Consider the following 23,484-nt stretch of genomic DNA (forward strand, 5'->3'; position numbering starts at 1 on the left):
CCCTCCGAGGGTGCCAGGTGCTAGCAGTGAAACTGGCCTTCCAGCGTGGAGGGTTTAGATCTAATATAGAGTAAACTTTAAAAGTGTTCATACACAGATATCAAATGTAAAGGATTTATTTGAAACTTTGCACAATATAATTACTGAAAATAATAACAGCAATAGGTTTTTGTCCTAATAATTATAAACATTTAATGATACAGAGGAAATCAGTTAAAGGTTAAGTGTGGGACTGACAGACAAGCTTGTCTGAGCCTTAGTTTTCAAAGCATGTAAAATGTGCAAGTGCAACATTGAAAACTTGGAATACACCAGTTACAGCTCACACTGATGCAGAGGGACGCACTAACATATAAGCATGTGTTACAGAGTGAACCGGGTATTTTAAAGCATCAGGAAACAACTTCTCACACATACACAAACAAGCTAAGTGAGGTTAGATGGTGTTGTTGTGGACACTGACTAATACCTGTTAATACCGTCTAGCCACATGATTTTTTTGGGAGGAGGGGGCATGATTCTCTTTGGTTTCATTTTGGCTTAAAATAAATTTTGGTTAGCCCGAAGGCCAGTCGGCAGCTGGCTGTAAATATGCACAACAATATATATTATATACATACATTGTATATGTCTAGTTTGTAGACAAAGGCTATAAATGAGGGGAAAATGTAAAAATATTAAATTTAAAAAGGAGCAGAGAAACACTTGGCTGTGTGCTCACCATGTTTTGACTTTGGCCATTAGGTGTCCTCTATTGAACTGTTGATGATCTACTTGGCAATGAATCGGTTCAGATTATCACGGATTTTGCGGCCTTCCTTAGCTGCAAATGAGCAAATGACCTTACAAGCACGTCGTTTAATTGACAGGGAAATATATTTTCAACACGAATGCAATGTCGGATTTTGATTTTTTTTTTATCATAGGACAGCTTCCTTGTCCAATTTTTGTATTCGCAGTAGTTTCAGTATGCTCCAACTTCACAGTGGTGGGATGCATCACGAGCAATGATGAGTCTGACTGCAGGATGGGGGTAAAGCGATTGATGCTTTGATGCATGGGATAACAATCTCTGCATCAGTGTCAAGAAAACAGAAGGAGATGATTGTGGATTTCAGGAGGGATGGAAACTCCCAACCAACCTGCACATTGGATGAGCAGCTGTGAGAATGATCTCCAGCTTTAGAAGTACCCGAGAACCTTAACTGGAGCTACAACACTTCCTTCCTGGTTAAAAAGACTCACCAGTGCCTTTGTTTTTATAACATACAAGGTGCTGCTGTGTATAAACAGTCAACAGGTATCAGACCTGGCCGGGATTACCACGATTTCATTGAGCAGACAGTTTCTTTCTTGATTAACTAACGGACCAATCAGCAGCTGGGCTCCACTGACAGCCCAGGGCGGGGCGGGGCATCACACCAGTCACTCTGGCCGCTCATTGGACGTTAACCTCTAAGCCCATGACTCGCCAGCCAATCAGACGCTCCGTTGATCTGACGAGGCTCCCGGCCGCAAACCGTGTCCTCGCTCATGTTTGTGGTGCTGCCGCATCTCAGAGACACGAATATCTGATGGGGCTACATCTTGTCAGTCTGCCAGAGTAACCGCTGAACACCTGAAGCAACATGGACATCCTGAAGTCGCTGGGTCACCCGGAGGAGATATTCAACCTGTTTAAATTTAAGATGGGTGGATGCAGAGCCGTCATGCCAAAGTTGAATTATGTGAGTAAAATCTACTCGAAAACGCAGTCTGAGCTCATATTTATAGATTCGTTTGAATACTAACACATCAGCCACACGCAGAGAAAGGATGTTGCGCGGATTAAAAAGCAGATAGCCGTTCCTCTTTTCAGAGCATCATCACAGTGAGTCTGCGCAGAGGAAAAAAAACAAACCAAAACAAAAAGCACATAGCCATATCTGGCACTTTACACCTCAAACCTAACTGAGCAACACGGTCCTTAGTTTTGCTCCAAACGATCCGGGTGAAAACAAAGACAGCTAATTGGACTTTGTCAAATTAGATCTGCGCTCACACAGTCTACTCACACAGGCAGAGATGACCATTGACTTGGGATTTACCTTACATAATGAGCTTGGAGGGCGCACCGGTGGGGAGAGATGCTGTGCGCGTGTTTGACGGATAATCCCACTGTTTTAACGCCAATGTGACCCAGAGGCAGGACCCGGAGAGCCTGCAGACTGCACCATGCCAACGAGGCTTCGTGCTCGGATTGGCAGCATTACTTAAACAAAACACACACACAGTAAAAATATTCTTCATTTAAGATTTGGATTAAAGCACCCGAGGAACAAACCTGCACCGGATGTCAAACGTTAGAGCTCAAGTCTGTCATCTGATTGTATTAAAAGCCAAATTGTTGTGCAAAAGCAACACAAGTGCAGTAATGTCTGAGCACAATCGATGTAAACATTAAAAAGAGAAATAAAGGTTATAATGAGTTGTCCGTTTGTTTTAGTATACGTCTCATATATTTGTTTTAAAAATCTTTTTCCTGGAGTATCACAGACTTGCAGGTCACGAATTTTCCCGTCCTTCACGCTGTCTCCCACCAGATGTCAGCAAAATACAGTTTTCATGAGTTCTGCTTTTTTCAGGGGGAGGGGTGTTCAAACGTGCTAAGGTTTGTTTTTCTATTGCAATGAAGGCTTTATATTGCACAAAGTCGCAGTCGACACCCCACAGCTGACTGTTTGCTTATCGCGCACAGCCAACATTATCTAGCTGCATGCGTGCATGGAGATACAACTAAATAGCAGCTAATGCGTGCTTTCTTTAAAAAGAAAACACTGCTCACCTTTAGCGAAAAAAGGCTTTAGTGCAGCAAAAACCCCAAATCGGACCCCCCCCCATTTTTAGCATGCGGGAAGTAGGTTATGGAAGTGAACTTCAGCTGGCGTTGTTTTGGGGGCAGGGGTGGGAGGAGTGTGCCTGCTCATAACAGCAGATCTACAAACGCTGCGCACTGGCCACGCTCAGCCACGGTTCAAGGTTAAAGTGCTTAAAGATCCGCGGGGCGCTTATTTAACTCCACGCAGCGTCGTCCACACAGCGTTGTTCACCTCTCTTGTCCTCTACATGGACTTCATGTTTCACGCTTCCTCAACAGGCGTGGCGTCAACATGGATAGTGTGGTTTCATAGCTGCAGAGTCGTTCTCGCTGTCGGTTTTTCGTATGGCCGGAGCTTGCTGCAAGTGTCCGCTGTCTCTGTCCGTGTTCAAGCGCTCTCTCTCGGTGGCTCCGCGTGGCTGCGGCTCCGCTCCACGCTCTCTCCTGCACGGGTGGAGGCTCGGGGAGAGGGGCCTGCAAGAGGCCGCCCGACCCTCCAGCGCCCTCAGACCTGCAGGCTTCTACCGACAAACAGCTTTTCTCTGTCTCTCCTGTCAGGAGTCCATGACTGAGAGTCTGCGGACCTGCTACCTGTACCTGAACCAAACCAGTCGCAGCTTTGCAGCTGTGATTCAGGCGCTGGACGGTGAGTTGAGGTGAGTAAAACTTTACTGGAGCTGGCTCCAGGTGAGGACACGTGTGTGCGTGCACACGGTTTGTTTTCTTTAGAGCAAAACAAAGGGTCTTGGCCGAAACACTCCCCCTTTAAAAAAAAAAAAAATCCCTCAACTTATCTCATAAGTTTCTATTTTTTGTCGACTTTTGACTTTTTTTTAGTATTATTAATTCCGTTTAGTGTTTATTTCCAGAATGTCTTACTTTAGTTGGGATTCGTTTCAGTGCCAGTTTTAGTCTTTAACTATAGTTGTATGGAGGGCATATGCTCGAGGCAACATTTAGGATGAGTATTACAAAAATAATAGAAACGCTGAGAGCAGTTGACCCACAGTACAGCACCAAAGCGTCATCAGGCAAGTTATGATGACAAACTTTATAAACAAGTACTCAAACTAAAGATATACATTCAAAAAGTACATGTTAGGTTTTTGTATGACAGACTTTTTTTGTCCTGGCTGTGTGATGTTGTTACCAGCATCATGTGAAGCAAAATACCATGGCGGGTAAAGGAATCACAAATTAATCTAACATGCATATCTTTGGTCTGTGAGAGGGACCTGGACCAGGACCTTCCCAATTCATTATTTGGGATGAAATATCCCTGTAATCTAAGACAGACTGACAGGCATTCATTCCTTTTATGAACCCTAGTTTAATTCTTTCATTTTGAGCCAGATATTAAACACGAATCTTAAATAAAATTTTGATATCAAACTACATTTCTATGTACTTGAAAGACTCTCCATAAATAAAATGGGTGTTAATTAATGTTTCCATTGCAGGCTTTTCAGGGTTGCAGAGGTGAAGGCTGCCATGTACCTTTTCTTTTTCTGCATTTAAAGTTTATTGTTGAGTAGTATTAATAGGAATATAAAAATATCTTTGATGCAGCCATGCAGGAGTTTTTCACATATAGACACTTGACATACCTGCTACCTTTATCATTGTGTAAATCCTCCTTGTGTCTATGATCCAGACATGCAGTTTGCATTTTCTACCTGGTTCTGCGTGCACTGGACACAGTGGAGGATGACATGACCATTCCTCTGGACAAGAAGGTTCCCATGCTCAATGACTTCCACACCTTCCTGTACCAGGATGAGTGGTGCTTCATGGAGAGCCAGGAGAAAGATCGTCAGGTCCTGGAAGACTTCCCAACGGTCAGTGGGTTGTCAAGGGTTATTTACCAAGTTTGGGCAAATTAAGGCAGTGACTAATTGGTAACTATAACCTTTGTCCTCTAAAACCAGATATCGCTGGAATTCAGAAACCTCGCTCAGGAATACAGAGACGTCATCTCGGATATCTGCCACCGTATGGGAGTGGGAATGGCTGAATTCCTGGAGAAGAAAGTGGGATCTATGAAGGAGTGGGACCAGGTAAATGTTATGCTTCTGTCAGTTGTTCTAGCACCATAATGACTACATAAATGACTGCTTTGAGTTGGGGGGGGGGGGGGGACATAAAGAGTAAGTTCTAAAATTACTGGAGTAACGACCCAAAATAATTATTACATTGCAAAATAAAAGCCTTTTATTTTGAATAAAATGTCATCACTCTGATTAAAAACTGAATGGATGTTATCAGAGGTTTGTAAGCTACAAACTAGCTGTTGACTCACTGGTACAGCTCAGGAGCAGATAGTAAGCTTACAATTTTATTGAATTAGCTACAGTAGCGTTCAGATTTGCAGCTCCTTACTTCTTAAATCAGCTGCAGAATCAACCAGAACTTAAGGAAGGTGATTTTAAATGTTTCCTTTATTTATGGCAGTAGACAATTTTGCTTTGACTAATTTATTCATTATTTATTGAGACAGAGGTTTTATATATTTCTTTTTTATTGCCTGTACTTAATTGCTTTATGGGTGCGTGCGTGCGTGTGCGTGCTACTGTTTTATAAAACTCCTCTGATTGTACTGCTGTCTTTCTTGGCCAGGACACTCCTGTAGAAGAGATTTTTAATCTAAAGAATCTTGTCATGTAGCTATATGATTCAGCTCTGAATATTACATAATATGAATGTTTAATCATAAGCCAGGATTTTGTTTCTCTTAAGTCCTGCACTGTGATTTGTTTTTCTGTTTTTGTGCAGTATTGTCACTATGTTGCCGGTTTAGTTGGCATTGGCCTGTCCCGGCTGTTCTCTGCGTCTCAGCTGGAGGACCCTGAAGTTGGGCAGGACACTGAACTTGCGAACTCCATGGGCCTGTTTCTCCAAAAGACTAACATCATCCGAGACTATCTAGAGGACACACAAGAGGGACGTGCCTTCTGGCCACAAGAGGTAGAAACAAAGTCTCTTGTCTAATACCAGTGTGCCTGACCAGGGTCCGGTACTATGAAGCAAGTTTAGAATACCCAAGATATCTTTCACTTATCTGGGTTTGCTTACCCTAATCGGGCCAAGCAGTCGCACGAAGGAGGTTATCAACTCGATACGTCAGCCCAGGGGTTTCTAATCTAGCTGTGACCATGTTCACATGAATGGGGCAATTTTCCAGGAATTATGCTATTTCCTACTGAACTCATTGGTGCAGTCATAAATACTTAGCAATATCTGCCATATTTCAAGCAACTTAAAAAAGTCCAGACGCTTTTCTTTCCAAGCTCCTTAGACTACAATGACCTGGATGACTGAGAACCTTCACAGACACCTGCCATATTCATAATACAAAATGTGCTTTGTAACATTTGTTTCTATGCAGGAGGGGCTTTATACTGTCTAATGTCTTTTTTTTTTTTAAATTTTTTTAATTTATTTATGCTTAACACTAGTGACGGCTGTGGTCCTATTTGTAGTGTTTTCATGTTGTACAAACGTCTGTTTGTGTTGGCTACAGAAGGCCTTTCTGACATTTCTGAGAATGTGGTGCAAACCTTTACTTGGGCTCTAGGAAAATCTATGTTGCCGGTCAAAGGTTAAGATCACTGTGACACTAGAAAATGTGGTACTATGAAAAAAATCTTGATGCACCTATCATTCTTTTATATTTTGCTTCCAAGGACCCAGACTTTCTTTCCTTTTAAAGTGGTCAGAAGCAAGAGTTCTCCAGGGTTTCTGTAGGTATTTCAGAGTTTGTCTTTGGACATTGGCTGCTTTTTCACTCATTTTGCCTCAGCCCTTGACTGTTGTTGTTATTGTTGTTAAGCCACTTAACACTGACCTATGGAGAGAAAAGAAAAAAAAAAACAACAACCCCCAAAACAAACCCACCTAATTCGTGGGATGTCTGCAAATAACGGTTAACTTGGCAAATAACCCATTTTAAATGGTATCTTTGGGCATTTGGTAACTAGCCTGTTGCAAAAGCACATCATTTGTTCCCATTTATTTAGTTGAGTCTATGCCAGAGTTTAACAGCTTTTTAAATGGTACTTTTGTACCAACAAAGTGATTCTTTAAGAGGTATTAGCTGAAAACTTGGCATATCTTTAGCAGCGTGTCCTTAAAACTGGAAACTGGACAAGTGGAGGGCAGAAGAGGAAGCAGGTCTCCAAAAATTATCTACAGCAGGTGAACGGTATATGAAAGTCATGCCCCCAAGATTTGGGCTGAACTTCAGCCAGCGGTGTTGGAGAAATTGTCTAAATCGATGGTACTTTTCTGCATTCATAATTCCATCAGATTGAAAACCTACCTGCATAGAAAAACGCAGAGAGGACACTATCAGCCATGGATAGTGACCTCTCCAGAGCCAGGAGCTCAACATTATGATAGTAGTGTTGGGTTGTCTTGACAGAAAATGGACCAAATGCGGTCAACGTTCCAAAGAAGAGTTTCAGATGTCCCTCAGGAAGCCTGCAGTTTTACAATAAAAGGACAGTCATGTGGCCATGCTTTCACCCTGGCCTCCAATCTCTAATCAACTTATTCTCGGGTCTGTGGGATAAGTGTTTGTACTAAATTTGAAGAAATTTGCTCAAGGCTTCTAAGAAGTACATAACGAACAGAATCCAGCCAAGGCTGGTGCCAGTACAGATAAATAAAATCCTTGTTACATGCTGTGTGCAGGCTTGGAGCCAGTTTGCAGGCCGTCTTGAGGATTTGGCCCAGCCTGAGAAGCTGGAGTCGGCGCTGTCCTGTCTCAACCTGCTGGTCACTGATGCTCTGCGTCACGTCCCGGATGTTATTGCCTACCTGTCCCGCCTGCGCAACCAGAGCGTCTTTAATTTCTGTGCCATTCCACAGGTATGCGCTGCGTCACAATCTCCTCCAAACCATAACATTTAAACCTGTTCATTTTTTATTTATTTTTCAAGCTCAGAAAACAAACCATTCTGTCCATGTCCTACGGTCTTACTGGAACATGTTTTGATTTGCATTTAAAGTTTGCGAAACATTTTAATATTTTGTTTTAATAATAACTTTTTCTGTAACTGATAAACGATGGAAAATGTTGCGCTTAAATAGAGAGACCAATGAATACTGACTCATGAGAAATGATCAAACACTTCCACTTCACATGTTGTCATTTCTCTCTTGACCAGGTGATGGCAATAGCTACACTGTCAACGTGCTACAACAACCCCATGGTGTTTCAGGGAGTGGTGAAGATCCGAAAGGGGCAGGCAGTCACTCTCATGATGGAAGCCACCAATATGAGTGCTGTGCAGACAATTATCGCCCAGTACAGCCAGGAGGTGGGTTATTTTTATTTATTTATTTTTAAACTCAGTCTCTCTCTACTGCTTCCACCATATTGGTGTACTGAATGTGCTCTCTCTCTCCAGATATTACACAAGGTGTCCCCCACCGACCCGTCTCGGGAAAAGACGCTCCACATCTTGGCTGTAATCCGTGAAAAGTCCGCCCTGTCGCAGTCCAGCCTCCGCTCCAGGACCCACCACCTGTCGCCCATGTACCTTTCTGCTGCTATGGTGCTCGCTGCCCTCAGCTGGCAATACCTTAGCACTACAGCGGCACAGGCCCAAGGCACCAGTGACATGCAGAGACCTTGAACTAATTTAACCCCCTCCTTTCCTGAGCCTCTATACAAAAGAAGCCCCTGTGCCCCCTCTGAAGGTCTGTTTCTAGAGGAATTTACAGATTCACTGTGGCTGTTACAGGATGATGGACACTCTAAAGTATGACTCTGTTAGCAGGCTGGTGTCATTAAATGATTTGATCTGTAGCAGTCCATCCTGTGTCTAGATAAATTATATACACACATTGGTGTGTGTGGGTATATTTGCCATAAATGGTACACTTCCACAGTTCAGGGTGTTTTTTTTTTTTTTTTTTTTTTTTTTTTTTAAATAGTTTGTTTGAAACATTGTTTGAATTGTAATTATTCATCGTATTTGAATAATTGAAAACAAACGTTCACAGTTTAATCCTGCACATACTAGGATTTTTTTTTTTTTTTTGGGGGGGGGGGGGTTACCAACAACCACCACCACCACTTGTTTTTCTTTCTTTTCTCATATCACATCAAACCTAGCTCCATATTCCACTTGTGTTTCTCTAGCAGAAACACTAAAAAGTTACATTGGTGCACTCTGCAGCGCTTCCGCTGTATGTTCGACGGCTTCCAATCACAGTTGAACCTTTTCGGTCCTTTTCTGTGTGTTAATCTGTTTCATCGTTGTGTTTTTTTTTTTTAAAATTAAGGAAAAACAATTATGTGCAATATCAGGGTAGTTTTTATTACAGATGAAAAGGGGAAAATGGATGTATTTTCAGGTCCTTTATAGCATCAGCAAAAGAGGGAAGAAAAAGGCATACTGAGACTGCTAGCTAAGTGTCCTTAACACTGCTTTGGTGCGTTGAAAGGCTAGCACAGAGTAACTTTGTACAGAACCAAAGGAGAGCTAAAAACATTGCTATGTAATGTGACATTTTGATTTGTACATATTTGAAGAAATAAATAACAATTAATCCTGTATTTTGAGTGATTTCATGTTTTGATGCAGAGTTTAAGTGTGTGTGTGTGTGTGTGTGGGAGAAGTTCATACATATTAAACAAAAAATTAAGAATCAGAAGGTTGATTGTTAAATAAAGGAAACAAAGCTGCATCTCGTTATTGACGTATAATAATTTTAAGAGCTTGGTCAACCTTTGGAATGGCAGGCTTCTAGTCACATGAGACATGCAGGTGCATTTATTACACAGGCATGTGATCAACAACTGTAGTCTTATAAGAAGGGTAACTGTAAGGTTTGTTGAGTCAGAGAGAAGAAGAACGACGAAAAAGATCTACTAAAACAGCAACCCAGGTAAAAAATTAAGACATTTGGCAAATATGCTGATTTTTTTTTTTTTTTTTTTTTTTTTGCACATATGAGTTCAATATGCATGTGGATTAATACTTTATGATTGTCTTAAGCTGAAGTTTTCATTTTTTGTTTTTAGCTTGAATCAATGTACATATATGTTAAATCTAGCTGCAGTTCTGATTCATCTGATAATATGAATGTTCTTTTAAACTTTTTTTTTCTTTATAAATTGGAATAAAAGTATCATTTATCATTAATTGTGGATCTAATTCTTAAAGTCAGTGTTAGATATATTTCAGAAAGAATGTTTCTAATAACCAAGTTCATTGCATTCATACATGACCCAGTTCCTATGTACAGAAATGTATTTGCAACATTACTGCAAAACACATGTTGGTTATAAATAAAGGAAATGGCCTCTTTCCTTATTCCCTTTCCTTGTAACGCTCCACTGAGATGTGCTTTTGTGTGCATGTAAACAGTTTCCTGGTCACCTCCTATGATCACTGATGTCTGTTTTGCAGGATGAGTCCACTGTTCCTCCTCTCTGTAGTGGTGATGGTGTCCACCACTTGGGCACACCCTCACCACTCCCTTCTCTCCTCTGAGATGGTTGATTTTATTAACAAGGCTAACACCACCTGGACGGTGAGACCATGCAATCAGTTTTTATGGATATTTCCACATCTTAGGAAGCTGTTAACAACCCGTAAGCGATGATTTCTCTGCTCCAATTTCCTTTTTATTTGCTCCAGGCCACAAAGAATTTCCAGAATATCGATGCCACCTATGTTAAACAGCTGTGTGGCACCATACTGAATGGACCCAAGCTACCAGAGGTGTAAGTTTATCAGGTGGTTTGGACAGCTGGTCACATGAGATGACATGTGACAGTCAGCAGGTTGAGCTAATCTGCAGTGATTCTGTTTTCTCTCTTGTTTAGGCTTCATAATATTGAAGGCATTAAACTTCCTGACAGCTTTGACGCACGCAAAGAGTGGCCCAACTGTGCCACAATCCAACAGATCAGAGATCAAGGCTCCTGTGGGTCCTGTTGGGTATGACACACCAAGAAATTAAAAATACACCACCACCAAATAGAGGAGATAGGGTGGGACATTAAAAAAAATCATTACCAACTTCCATGTTCTCAGTGTTCCCGGTTTGATTTTTACACAGGCCTTTGGGGCAGCTGAGGCAATATCTGACAGGTTATGTATCCAAAGTGGTGGTAAGATCTCTGTGGAGATCTCCGCTGAAGATCTGCTGGCCTGCTGTGATGAATGCGGCATGGGGTGAGCATTAGTAATGGCTCGTGTATATAAGTAAATGGGCTGTTCATTAATTCTACTCATGAAGTTTTCATGGAAAAGCTTTTTTGGAGAAACCGTGATGGTTTATAATTACAGTCTTCAAAAATCAAATGAAGTAAAACAGCTATAACATAACTCATGGTGCACATTATGTCTTTTTGTGTTTGATGTAGCTGTTATGGTGGCTATCCTTCTGCTGCTTGGGAATTCTGGGCAAAGAAAGGGCTTGTCACAGGAGGCTTGTATGACTCTAAAGTTGGTAAGTCCATTATCCACTTGCTGAATTCAGTTTAAGTAGTTTTGGGGAGGAGCAAAAGACTTGACTTAAATGGACTGACCGTGACTGTTTATTACAGGCTGTCTACCCTACACCATCGCCCCCTGTGAGCATCATGTGAATGGAAGTCGTCCTCCGTGTGGGAGTTCAGAGACTCCTAAGTGTGTGCAGCAGTGCACTGATGGATACTCACTATCATATGAGAAGGACAAACACTTTGGTACAGAGAATTAAAATAAACTCTGCACCCTCCTAGCATTGGTTTACTTTGTCGTTGCAGTCCTTGAAGTTTCCTGTATGTCCCTCTTCAGGTAGACACACATACGGCGTCCCGTCGGACATGGATCAGATCATGACGGAGTTGTACAAGAACGGGCCTGTGGAGGCATCTTTCACTGTTTATGAAGATTTTCTGCTGTATAAGAGTGGTGAGGTTTATGTATTTAATTCCAGTAATGTCACTCTATATGAGTAACGTACTTCTTTGTCTCAGTTTAATATTGGGCAACTGTTTGAGAGCAAGCAAGTCGACCACTAATCTGAAAAAGCTCCACTGACACTTTAGAACGCCTGTCAGAAAATGGGTATTATTCAAAAGAGGAACAACCTTCTTCTGCTTTAATGAGCTTTTTTTTTGCTGTAGGTGTGTATCAGCATGTGACAGGGGATATGCTGGGCGGTCATTCCATTAAGATCTTGGGCTGGGGTGATGAGAATGGGACGCCCTATTGGCTGGCTGCAAACTCCTGGAATACTGATTGGGGAGATGAAGGTATGGATGAAAGTGTAAGGCACATAGCCGGTGTCACATACAGGCCTACGTCACACAAAGTGCTGAAGATGAGTGGGAATGCTGGCCTAAAACTGTGTCGTCCTCTGTTGTCTTCTTATTTCAGGTTTCTTCAAAATCAAGCGTGGAAATGACGAATGTGGTATTGAGTCAGAGGTGGTTACAGGAATCCCGCTTAACTAGATGAAATAATCATCACAGCAGACAATCAAGAAATAAATCGAAGAAAAGACAGACCTCATTCTGGGGCAGATTTTGACAGATTTCATGCAATAAAGAGGGAATAAATTGTTGTGTCTTGGTCTTCATTTGCATTTCTTTACCATGATTTGCAGGTTTGTTTTCCCACAAGTGAGCTACAAATTTTTTTTACAGCTTCATTTCATTACGGAGAGAATTGAGCATTATTCATTGACATAGAGAAATGAATGTATTTGGCGATTAATCTCTGATGACCTATCATGGCAGAGCAGAATCTAGATGGTGGTGGTGGTGAAGATGAGTGAGGTTTGGATGAAGCTCCAGTTGATATGTCTATGAGGTGAGGATGGGGAGGAGGTGGGTTGCATGAATGCGAGTCTGAAAGCGAGAATGACAGAGAGTAGATCCCGAAAGTTTGAATCTATTCATCTGGACGTAGCATTTTCAGTGGGAGAAACGTTTCGTCACTCATCCAAGTGACTTCTTCACTATCAGCTGACTGCAGGTTTCCCCAATCTTATAAACAGTACATCGCACAATGACTGAAACTAGCACATGAACATAATCCAACTTTGGGGATTTACTTACCTGGATGATCGAGCATGCATCAAGACGAAGAGTAGAGATTTAAACCACGTAGAGTGGAGGCTAATTGGCTCAAAGAATGTGGGCAAGAAGGTGATTGGATTAGAGTAATGATGTCAGTACTGAGTTTGACAACGTGGGAAAAAGTAGTGGAGTCAAGAAGAGACTAGTAGCAGCCAAACAACCCAGGAAAGCAGGCAGATGAGTGACTGCGGATCTGCCTAATTGAAGTTGCGCATAAACTTCATTGGGAAGGTAGATGAGATTATATGTTTTAGCATTCAAAATTTAGATAATTATATTTAGAGATATATACATATTATCTAGCATTCTAGCTTTAGTTGGGATGATGACATTGCTGATTTCATATACTATGTACTGAATCAGTAATTTATAATAATGATAATATCAATATAATACCATGACTCCTTAAATTACAGGATACTACAGCAAACGAAAATCAAAAATCACATATCCAAATAGTCCTCTTTAGGGGCCACTGTAAATTAGTCCTCCTTTGGTGTTGCAGCTTATTTTTGACTGTGGTGAGAAATGTGATTTGCTACAGTCTTAACAGTGTTTTAAAAAGCATGTGCCTGACAAGATTTAAGATGTTTTAAATTTTACTGGATGCCCTTCTTTCACAATTTGTGGTAGATCCATCCAATGGCAATTCCTTTTGTACACTAAAGGAAAAAAGCTGAAAAGGTTACAACACAAACTTTTAAATGAACTGTGACTTACAGGACAATGTCAAGCAGAGGCGGAGGCAGACATTTGATACACCCGGGGCTTAGCCCTAAAGGGTAGTATGCATGTGGGATTGGGTGGGAGGTGGGGGGTGGGGGGGGTTAGAAATGACTGAAAGATTAATAGGCTCTGTTTTGAGTTTTGTTCAAAAAAGAATTACTTCATATAGGGAAAAATATATATCACATGTGCAGGACACCTTAAACTAGTTTTTTAATTAAGCAGCAAGGCAGAACAAAGTCTGGGCTGTATCAAGACTCGAGGACTAAACCCCAATTCAACCAGACCCAGAACTGATCCGGAATTAAAACAGGACTACAACAGTTCAAATCAGGACTACTTAGGATTTAACCAAGACAGAACCAGAATCAGAACTAGATGATAGTAGCACTAAAAATCATCATAGACCTGCACTACACTTATTTTTTAATTCTACCAAAGTCCACTATTTAGATTGAGAAAAGTTTATATAATTATTTAGCATTGTTGTGCAAACAAGCCTGCATAACTTGCTGACAATCAAACCAAACACCAACATCATCAAATATACAGTTGAAACCAGATATTTACACACTCTTCAGATAAAAACACAAACACTTTTTTAATTGTAACATCAAATCAGACTAAATGTTTATTTTTTTAGATTGATAAATATAAAAAACATATTTGTTAATTTTAAGAGTAAAGAGAGAAACTATCTGTATTTCATAATTTTAAATGGCACCAAATTGTATGGACATGGACTCTACTAACCTATCAGAAGCTTCTTCAGCTCAGAATGGAATCGTCTGGAGTTTTCTTATTAATTAACAATAAACTTAGTGTACATGTACTCCTAAATTTGATGAAAGAGATAAAAAGAGACAGCTCTGTCTGTCTTTATTCTGACATTTAACTAATTCAAAAGATATTTCAATATTTATTTATCCAAAACAAAACAAGTTTACTCTAAATTGATGTTGTACAGTAAAAAAAATGTTCTTGTGTTTTCCATAAAGTGTATGTAAATATCTGGTTTCAACTGTGAATATACTGCTGTGTATTGAAATTCCTCTTGTTTTGAATAGGAATATACTGAACAACATACAAAGCATAATATATAAAATAACATCTACCAGAGTTTTTTCTTTAAAAGAAGCCCCTTATGTCCATTCTTGTATATCAGTACATTACTGAAACCGATTTATTTAGACGTGGAGGGAAACAACTGAAAGTATGAAATAAACATACATGTAAGCTAAGACTCTCTAAAGAAACAGCATTGTTGTTGTTCGGCTTTTCATTTCGCCATTTGTTGATTCACTTGAAGAGCAAGTAACGTAATATGGGTCAAGTGATCAGTTTGATATCAATCTTTCGTGATACACCGTCATATTTACATTATTTGTACAGTACGAATGATTTTCTTTGGTACCTGGTCGAACTTCAGTTCTCCCCTCTGTCTGCCTGGCTGCACTTCTCCAACAGCGCACTTGCAAGCAGCAGCTCCCCCCGCCCCCTCCCTCAGTGTCTAAGCTCGGATCATACCAATATTAGGGGGGATTTACGCACAGTCGTAAATTCCCACAGTGTGCACTATGTGCTTTGAATATTGTGTGTAGTTTTTGTTTTATACAGTTGTCAGACAGGCATCTAGCTATGAAAAAATTACACTCCAAAAGACCCCGGGCTTCTGAAAAAAACAACCCGGGGTTAAGCCCAGTAAGCCACCCCCCGCTCCGCCACTGATGTCAAGACATGTTTCTAGCAGGGCCCAGCAGAGGGTGGTGGTAATGCACATACAGTTCGGACCGTGTGTGTGTAATTTTGCCTCTGCACACTACTACGGAAGATTTTAAATCAAACAATCAGACAGATGCGAGTGGAAGTGAGGGGCACCGTTATAAGGCTGAAGAAACCCAATCAAAATTCAACTAAACCAATCAGAGAAAAAGCAAGAACTTCGGAGTGGTCGAATCAACAATATGGTTCATTGTTTAAAAGAAGGAGTTTACTGGAAAGCTTAACAACATCAAAAAAGCATGAAAGAGCACAAAATACCACCAAAGTGGATGATCACAGAATTATTTCCATGGAAATGAAAACACCTTCACAAGAACTCGCATAGTCAAGAAAACTGTTGACGAGGCATAAATATCAAAGTCTACAATCATTCCTTTGTGCACTTCAATCACATGACTGATTTAAAATCCACTGTGGGGGTGTACACTGTGTCTGCCCAACAAAGTATGGACCTATATGTAAAAAGATGCAGAAAGGTGCTAAGAAACAGGAATAAGGAACAAGTGCATTTAAAAGAGTAGCATTAAAAGAAAAAAAAAAAAGGGATACAATAAGATGCAGCTAACCCTGGGTATGTCTACAGGGGTAAAGTTAGGATTACACAACATAAGGCACTTGTTGGCAGAGGGAGCGGAGAGAAATAAAAAGCTGTGGGCGGCTAGTGACACAGAACGCAACAACTACTTAAATTATTCAGTTAAACTTTAGTCCAGCTGTACTACTGCCAGCAATACAACCTTGGATACTTTATGACAACACCGTAGATTTCACTTATCTTTATAATTCACATACTGATGTGTGCAGAGGTATAAAAGAATAGAATTGCAGTAGCATTTAGTATTCTGAAGTTTCATCTCAAAGTAAGGAGCAGTGTTTATGACTATGCACAAGAAAAAAACACTTAAAATATCCTTTTAAGACAAAACAAGGTCATTTGAATTTGATGACAGTAAACGAGTTGGGGCACCGTCATGTTTACCACTATAGCATACCCTTTTCTTTTAATAAAAGATATAAAAGATATAAAAGATAGAATATCTGGGAATTGAGGAGACCACCTCTGGAATGTTGATGAAGGATTCTAGCGGAACAAAAAATCCTCGGTCTTCTTTGATGCACCAAATGTTTTCAGCTGGTGAAAGATCTGGACTGCAGGCGGTTAACCTCACCACCAAAACTTGTCTGCTACAAACCCAGGCTGTTATAATAGCTGCAGAATGTAGTTTAACATTGTATTGCTGAAACATACAAGGCCTTCTCTGAAAAAAGATGTTATCTGGATGGAACGTGTGTTGCTTTAAAATCTGTACATACATGTCAACACTGATTGACCCTGTCTATATGTGCAAGCTGCCAGTTCCATCGGCCCTAATTCACTTTCTTACCAACAGAGAAGCAGGATTTAAGCATTGAGTAAAGCCAGCAAGTTGGATGGTCCCTTCCCTCTTTAGTCCAGCGTCTATATCTTTTCAAATATTTGAAGTAATTTTACCAAGATTTCTTCCTTTATCTAAACTCAAACGTTTATTTTGCAATGACCCCGATGAAGGCCACAAGCTGAAACGCTTTGGTCAGCTAATAAAGTTTTTCCATAGTGCTTCAAGTGTCGCTGGAGTCTTCATGCCACCAGACATTTAACCACACAGCGGTTTTTTACTTTGCTTCAGTCCAATTTAAAAGAACTGTGTTCATAGTAGATGGCAGCGTCCCATAATGTTCACGTCTGGCTTCTTCTTTACATGGTTACATGGTACAAGCTTTAATCTCCATTTGTGGATGACATGGTGAACACAGATAATCATTTCTGGAAGTTTCCTGAGTGCATGCAGTGATCTCCATGACGGAATCATGCCTGCCTTTTAATGTGGTGCTGTCTGAGGGCCTGAAGATCATAGACATCCAATAGACATCAGAATTATCCTTTGCATACAAAGATTTCTCCAGATTCTCTTAATGATATCATGTACTGTAGACCGTGAGATGTTCTAAATATTTACAGTTTTATATTGATGATAATTCTGAAACAGTTTTTTGCAGATTGGTGAACCTCGGACCACGGTTAATTCTGAGAAGCTCTGCCTCTCTAAGATGTTCATTTTATACCAAATCATGTTATTGACCTGTTGCTAATTAACCTAATTAGCTGTAAAGTGTTTCTCCAGCTGTTTCTTTTTAGTTTCGCCTTCTCATTTTCTTTTTTGAAACGTCTATTAAATAAAAAATGAGCCACATTTTTTCATGAAACAGTAAAATGTCTCGGTCCAAGCTCCACACCAGCTGGTGGCGGTAATGCAATAATTTATTGTTCACCAAAAATAAAAGAAGAACGCCTGCGCGCTCTAGAGCTCAACGCTGAATGCTGGCGATGAAGGCATTAAACATTAGTGCACTTCATTCTGTCCTGTCATGTTTCTGACTCATGCGGAGGTATGGAGAACATACTGGGAGTGCGTTTTCACGCCGTTCACGGTGATCATCTGCTCCCTCACAGCCGCACTGTACTATCTGTGGGGCCGCAAGTGTCAGGTCAGATTCCGTGGTTACTTTATTCTGTTTCCTTTTCACTATGCTACTTTCCAATTAGTTACAAAAATTTATATGTTTACTTCAAAAAAGTTCTACTTTACCCCTCAGCTGAGTCTTGTACGCTTTTGCGAGATGTAGAATTAAGTCTGTTTGGTAAAGGGAAAAAAAATTAAACCGATCACACCACCGACCACAACTAAAGCTCAAATTAGTCATCAGTCAACAGTAGCCTCCAGCAATCATGTAACCAGCAGCACTGGGGAGGACCCTGACTTTGCAGTGGATGAGCTCATGCAGATCAAACTTTTGGAAGTACTCCTGTTTCTCTGGCACTAAAAAGAGGTCATTCTTCAGCTTGTGCAGCAACACTGTAAGGACAAAGGTAGCCAGTTATGTTAATCTTTGTATGCTGGTTCCTTCAGGCACAGGTGTATAAAATAAAGCACCTGTATGGGTCGTTCTGAAGATTTCGTGAACTCAAGCGTAGTGATGAAATGGGATCTCGCCGTTTCCTTCCTCCTATATATTCCACAATCAACAATCGGTGGGTTTCACACAAAGTGGGAGTGTTTGGGAACCACAACAACGCAGCCAAGAAGTTACCGTCCAGGTATTAGAGATCGGGGTCGCGTAAAAGTCGAAAGCTGCAGACTGACTGTGCCATCACAAAAAATGCGTACCAGGAGCTTCATGGCTTTCATACTTCCTGTAATCTGTAATGTTTAAAAGCAATGACTCCACTCGAAAATTGCCAAACAAAAGGAAATGTGTTTGTGAAGAGTTTTTCGATCACCCTTTGCACCTAATGTCTCTCCTGTTTCTTTGCAATTAGACGGACATGTTTGCACTTCTATAACTGGGTGCTTTTTCTGTGAGCTTATTTATCATTGACTTTGTTGTGTGACCTGTTCATATTCATATTAAGCATTGTGCTAAAGTTTAAGCACTTTAAGTTTAAGTATTGGCAGCTGAAGAATTTAAGAATTAAGAATTTTATGTTAAAAATGCCAAAAAATAAGCAAATATAACAAATCTCTGCACAGACTGTATCAAAAGGAAAAGGGGAGTTTTGATCTTAGACTTATTTTCTGTATGTCAGCCACTCACTGATTACATGCTATTGTGTGACATCACATTAAAGTGCAGAGCTGGTATTATTCAGCACACTGACACTGCATCTACATACCACTGATACTGCCATTATTTTCTTTGTACCTTGTTCTGCTCGCCTGGTGTGTTTTGGATGTTTTCTTGTCTCTCACAGGTGTGAATGTATTAGCAGCTGTGCTTTTATAACGCCTTCATCTGGTCTTGTGTCCTTTCAGAGACCAGCTCTGGTTTGCAGTGAGGCTTTCAGTGCATTCCTCTTCAAGCACTGTCCTGTGGTAGCTGAGCGCTTCAGTCCCACTCCGTGGTGCTGGGGAGGCCGACTTCAAACGCTGGTCTTTGCTGTCCTCAAATCCAGACCCCCTGTCAGTTATCGCAAGTAGGAAGAAACCCTCTTTTTTTCAGTTCACCACTATTTACAAGAGGGTTAAAAATCTTAATCTAAACATTTAATTAAATAATGAATATCTTGTCTCGTCCCTTCATCTCCCAGTGAGCTGATCCGTACAGTGGATGGTGGTCAGATCTCTCTTGACTGGTTGGACAATCAGGCCAGTGTGACCTACCCAGAATCCTCCACGCGTCCCACAGTGCTCATCCTCCCCGGGATTACAGGAAACAGCCAGCAGTCCTATGTGCTTCACGCCGTTAGCCAGGCCACACGCCACGGTTACAGGTCAGCTGCACTCCTCACACAAAATGAAGTGATCTTGAAGCAGCGCTAACAGGAAAGTTTACATTAAGCAGGAAGCTTATTGTAGCTTGTGCCCGGTATTCGCCTGAAGCAGTTTTCATAAATACTTTCCTTCCTAGATGTGTGGTCTTCAACAACAGAGGTCTTGGAGGGGAGGAGCTGCTGGTAAGTACAATGAATACCTAATAATTTATAGTTAAGTAAAATCTAATTCTCAAAACACTGTTTAAGAAAGAAGCTCATGTTCCAGAATGAACACATTCAAGCTTGACTGAAATTTGCCCTCGTGGAGAAGCTAAATGCCTTCTGGAGAAAACTTTATAGTCAGATGAGACAAATATTAGCTTTTTGGCCATAATGACAAGAGGTGTGTTTGGAGGAGTAAAAGTGAGGATTTCAAATATGAAAACACTGTCTGGGGTTGTTTTCCTGCCAGTGGTGCGGGCACATTAAACAATGTGGATGGAATGATTCTAGTGTATCCAGAGAGTACTCAGAGTGCTTCATTTGTTCCACTTTTTTCATGTTACAGCCTTATTCCAAAATTTTTATTTTTCACCACAAAATTTTGCAAAGTAGAACACCCAAGTACTTGCGAGTTTAATAATAAAAACATAATATGTACATAGGAATTTGCAGCCTTTGCTCAATACTTTGCAGAAGCAGCTTTGGCAGCAATTACAGCTCAGGTCTTTTAGAGTATGATGTTACAAACTTGGCACGCTAACCTTTAGGCAGTTTCTCCCATTCTTCTATCCAGTTGGAGGGGGAAGGTTGGCATACACCGATTTTCTGATTTTTTTTCCAGAGACATTCAATTGGTTCAAGTCTGGGTTCTGGCTGGTCCAGTCAATGACATTTGCAGAGTGGAAACCACTCTTTTGTTTGTTTGGTTGTGTGCTTTGTGTGCCTTGTTGGAAGATGAACCTTTACCCCAGTATGAGTTCCAGAGCACTCTGGGGCAGGATGTTTTGATATATTACTGCGTTTATCTTGCCCTTGACCCTGACTAATCTCACAAAAACATCCGCACAATATGATGCTGCCACCACCGCGCTAAATTTGATGTCATGGTATTGGCTGCCTGGTTTCCTCCAGACATAAAGCTTGACATTGAGGCCAAAAAGTTCAAGCTTTTGACCCAACAAAACAATGCATTTGTGACCAGTTTTCTAAGATTAATTTCTTCAGGCATAGTTAGTTTCAGTGTTTTTCTTAATATAAATATGGAGAACGTCATCCTCAGTGCACCATTTCACAGCAGTAATAGCACTAACAGAAGATCTGAGGCTTAAGTGCTGCATGTAACTCCCCTCCTGTATCCCTCTGCTTGCTTCAGACACCAGTCACCTACTGTGCTGCCAATACTTCAGATCTTGAGTGTGTGGTGCAGCATGTCAAAGGGCTCTACCCCAGTGCTCCTGTGCTTGGGGCTGGTGTGTCTTTGGGAGGGTGAGTTGGTGCATAGTGTTTCTGCTGGCCTCCATTTCTGGACCTAGATTTGTCGTCTGTGTCTTTCCTCCATTTCTTTTATTATTTTTTTTCAACAATTTTATGATTCGTTTCTTTTCACCCTGCTGCAGCATGGTGTTGTTAAACTACCTGGCCCGTAAGCACACAGAGTCAGGATTGGTTGCTGGTATCACCATTTCCGTACCCTGGGATGCATTGAAGTTCTCCAGCTCGATGGAGGAACCGCTCAACTGGCTGCTCTTCAACAGGCACATCACGAAATCCTTGCACCAAATTCTCAACAGGTCGGATAAGTTACGGTTGCTAAATCTACATTTGCGTTTGTAAATCCAGTTAAATAAAAAAACAAAAATCTGTTTCTCACAGGCACAGGAAGATTTTAGAGAAAGTGGTGGATGTTGACTATGTCCTGAAGGTATGATACAATATTACTCACAGTTTGTCAGTTTCTTAGATGTATAATTGACTCTACATTCATCGTCATCTTGTTTTCACACCCCCTTGTAGGCTCGGTCCATCCGTGAGTTTGACGAACGCTATACGTCTCTGATGTTTGGTTATAGCTCATGTATGGATTATTACCGCGATGCCAGCCCAGGCAAAAAGCTCCCCAATACAGCCGTACCCATCCTGTGTCTCAATGCCGCTGATGACCCTTTCTCTCCACAGACTGGTGAGTACACAACAGGAGAGGTGTGTCAGTATAAGCACTGCAAAGGGGAAATAACAGCTGTAATGGTTTACTCATAAATGCTGATTCAGTAGGCCTTGTCAGATTTGGCGCACAAAAGATAAATCAAGTTTTGTAATTGTTGAGAATTTATATTCTTCTTAACACAATTCCTTTTTTTAAAATGTAATCAAGGATGTTGAAGTCACATGAAAGGTTTCCGATTCATGTGTCTGCTTTGTGTCTACTCTGCTGTCTGTTTATATTCATTTGGACTTTTTCTGTCCTGCTCTCACAGCCTTCCCAGTGTCTATAGTCCAGGATCTTCCTAACGTCGCCCTGGTATTGACGGCACACGGGGGACACATTGCCTTCTTGCAGGGTTTTTTTCCTCGAGGTGAGAACTACATGGAGCGCTTGTTTGGCCAGTTTGTGCACGCAGTCTTTGAACACCAGGAGGAAATGAAGCAAGCCTGTGGTATCAGAGAGGAGCAGATGAAGGACTAACGAGCAATATGAAGGCACTTACACTGAAGTAATACAACATTTGCAGCTGCAACTCTGCTCATCTACCTCATGACCTCAGGTTCATGTTCTGTAGACAGTCAAATTTTCCTATGATTACACTTTTGCATGCTGTAGAGTGTGGATGGGACACCAGTGGTTAATGAGCTGACACTGTGTAAAGACCAGTAACACCCTGTGTGGGGTTTCAGATAATTGTATCTGCTGCCATAAAGTGTAATAATGAATCGTAAGCGTATCATGAGGACCAGATCACTATGTATGTGTGCTGAATGTATTTTTATTAGCAGTAAACTGAACATCAGTTTTTTGTTTGTTTGCAGTGATTTCCATGACAGAACCATACCTGTTTTCAATGCAGTGCCGCGCGATGGCCTGGAGGTCACGGCCATTTAATACTGACTTTTTGCACTTGTTCTCTGTGCACAGAGATTCCTCTAGATTCTCTGAATATTTTGATGATATACTATGATGAGATATTCAGCGATTTTATGTTATTCTGAAATTGTTTCACAATTTTTTGCACATTGGTGAACTTCAGCCCATCTTTACTTCGGAGAAACTCTGCCTCCCTAAGATGCAGAAATATTCCTGACCTGTTGCTAATTAATCTAATAATTTGCTAAATATTTCACTAGTTGAGAACAAGCTAACATAGGGTTTTGAAATTGATATCGTAGATGTCTAATATGAGGCTGAGGATTAGCACTGCCAACCACCAGTATTTTTAGTGAATGTTAATTCACGTAATAGGGCTAGTGGCAATATTTTTATGGGTACTTGTATATTTGGTGTCAAAAGACATGAAGGAGGAGAATGGAGCAAAGGCCACAACAAACGTTTATGGTGATAATAAATCAACCTGAGGGAAAGGTGGGATAAACAAGAGTAAGTTGAAGTGTACAAAAGGAGAAATGAGGTGAGGAGGGAAAAGGAGATACATTTGTACATACTGAACTGATCAGCACAGGATACACTGTTAGAAATATGAGGCAGAAATAAGGCAATTCAATTTCATTCAAGTCCTCAGACGAAAA

At 40.9% G+C, this 23,484-nt stretch overlaps 3 protein-coding genes across 5 annotated transcripts; all 3 read left to right on the forward strand.

The window, feature by feature from the left end:
* The first annotated feature begins 1,518 nt into the window (after nt 1-1,518).
* On the forward strand, nt 1,519-8,801 carry fdft1 (farnesyl-diphosphate farnesyltransferase 1). 2 transcript variants are annotated; one of them, XM_080883534.1, is made up of 8 exons: nt 1,519-1,727; nt 3,416-3,513; nt 4,512-4,695; nt 4,786-4,914; nt 5,630-5,821; nt 7,550-7,726; nt 8,026-8,178; nt 8,269-8,801. In XM_080883534.1, the coding sequence occupies exons 1-8, from the start codon at nt 1,629-1,631 to the stop codon at nt 8,494-8,496; spliced, it is 1,260 nt and encodes a 419-aa protein (XP_080739660.1). In that variant the 5' UTR covers nt 1,519-1,628; the 3' UTR covers nt 8,497-8,801. The 2 variants fall into 2 exon arrangements, with proteins under 2 accessions (XP_080739660.1, XP_080739659.1); XM_080883533.1 differs by lacking the exon at nt 1,519-1,727 and having other exon boundaries at nt 1,766-3,513.
* A 759-nt stretch (nt 8,802-9,560) lies between these two features.
* ctsbb (cathepsin Bb) lies at nt 9,561-12,413 on the forward strand. Its single transcript, XM_080883535.1, has 10 exons — nt 9,561-9,754; nt 10,279-10,402; nt 10,510-10,595; nt 10,698-10,812; nt 10,934-11,049; nt 11,241-11,326; nt 11,424-11,564; nt 11,656-11,772; nt 11,988-12,116; nt 12,241-12,413. Exons 2-10 carry the CDS (start codon nt 10,280-10,282, stop codon nt 12,315-12,317), a joined length of 990 nt encoding a protein of 329 aa, XP_080739661.1. The 5' UTR covers nt 9,561-9,754; nt 10,279; the 3' UTR covers nt 12,318-12,413.
* Nucleotides 12,414-17,777: 5,364 nt separating this feature from the next.
* Nucleotides 17,778-22,754, forward strand: LOC308397177 (phospholipase ABHD3-like). 2 transcript variants are annotated; one of them, XM_080882977.1, is made up of 9 exons: nt 17,778-17,978; nt 19,304-19,464; nt 19,579-19,761; nt 19,899-19,944; nt 21,119-21,231; nt 21,363-21,536; nt 21,619-21,667; nt 21,760-21,925; nt 22,221-22,754. In XM_080882977.1, the coding sequence occupies exons 1-9, from the start codon at nt 17,859-17,861 to the stop codon at nt 22,427-22,429; spliced, it is 1,221 nt and encodes a 406-aa protein (XP_080739103.1). In that variant the 5' UTR covers nt 17,778-17,858; the 3' UTR covers nt 22,430-22,754. The 2 variants fall into 2 exon arrangements, with proteins under 2 accessions (XP_080739103.1, XP_080739104.1); XM_080882978.1 differs by having other exon boundaries at nt 17,785-17,879.
* Nucleotides 22,755-23,484: the final 730 nt, after the last annotated feature.

Source organism: Rhamphochromis sp. 'chilingali' (genome assembly GCF_963969265.1).
Source record: "Rhamphochromis sp. 'chilingali' genome assembly, chromosome: 5".
NCBI classification, from domain to species: Eukaryota; Metazoa; Chordata; class Actinopteri; order Cichliformes; family Cichlidae; genus Rhamphochromis; species Rhamphochromis sp. 'chilingali'.

Excerpts from the sequence above, each read along its gene's own strand:
- fdft1 (XM_080883533.1), top strand. The coding sequence starts at position 3,203 with ATGGCCGGAGCTTGCTGCAAGTGTCCGCTGTCTCTGTCCGTGTTCAAG. Across the intron at positions 4,696-4,785 it reads TCCTGGAAGACTTCCCAACG|ATATCGCTGGAATTCAGAAA; the intron begins GTCAGTGGGTTG and ends CTCTAAAACCAG. Across the intron at positions 8,179-8,268 it reads TCGCCCAGTACAGCCAGGAG|ATATTACACAAGGTGTCCCC; the intron begins GTGGGTTATTTT and ends CTCTCTCTCCAG.
- ctsbb (XM_080883535.1), top strand. The coding sequence starts at position 10,280 with ATGAGTCCACTGTTCCTCCTCTCTGTAGTGGTGATGGTGTCCACCACT. Across the intron at positions 11,565-11,655 it reads TGAGAAGGACAAACACTTTG|GTAGACACACATACGGCGTC; the intron begins GTACAGAGAATT and ends GTCCCTCTTCAG. Across the intron at positions 12,117-12,240 it reads TACTGATTGGGGAGATGAAG|GTTTCTTCAAAATCAAGCGT; the intron begins GTATGGATGAAA and ends TTCTTATTTCAG.
- LOC308397177 (XM_080882977.1), top strand. The coding sequence starts at position 17,859 with ATGTTTCTGACTCATGCGGAGGTATGGAGAACATACTGGGAGTGCGTT. Across the intron at positions 19,465-19,578 it reads CCCCCTGTCAGTTATCGCAA|TGAGCTGATCCGTACAGTGG; the intron begins GTAGGAAGAAAC and ends TTCATCTCCCAG. Across the intron at positions 21,668-21,759 it reads ATGTTGACTATGTCCTGAAG|GCTCGGTCCATCCGTGAGTT; the intron begins GTATGATACAAT and ends ACCCCCTTGTAG.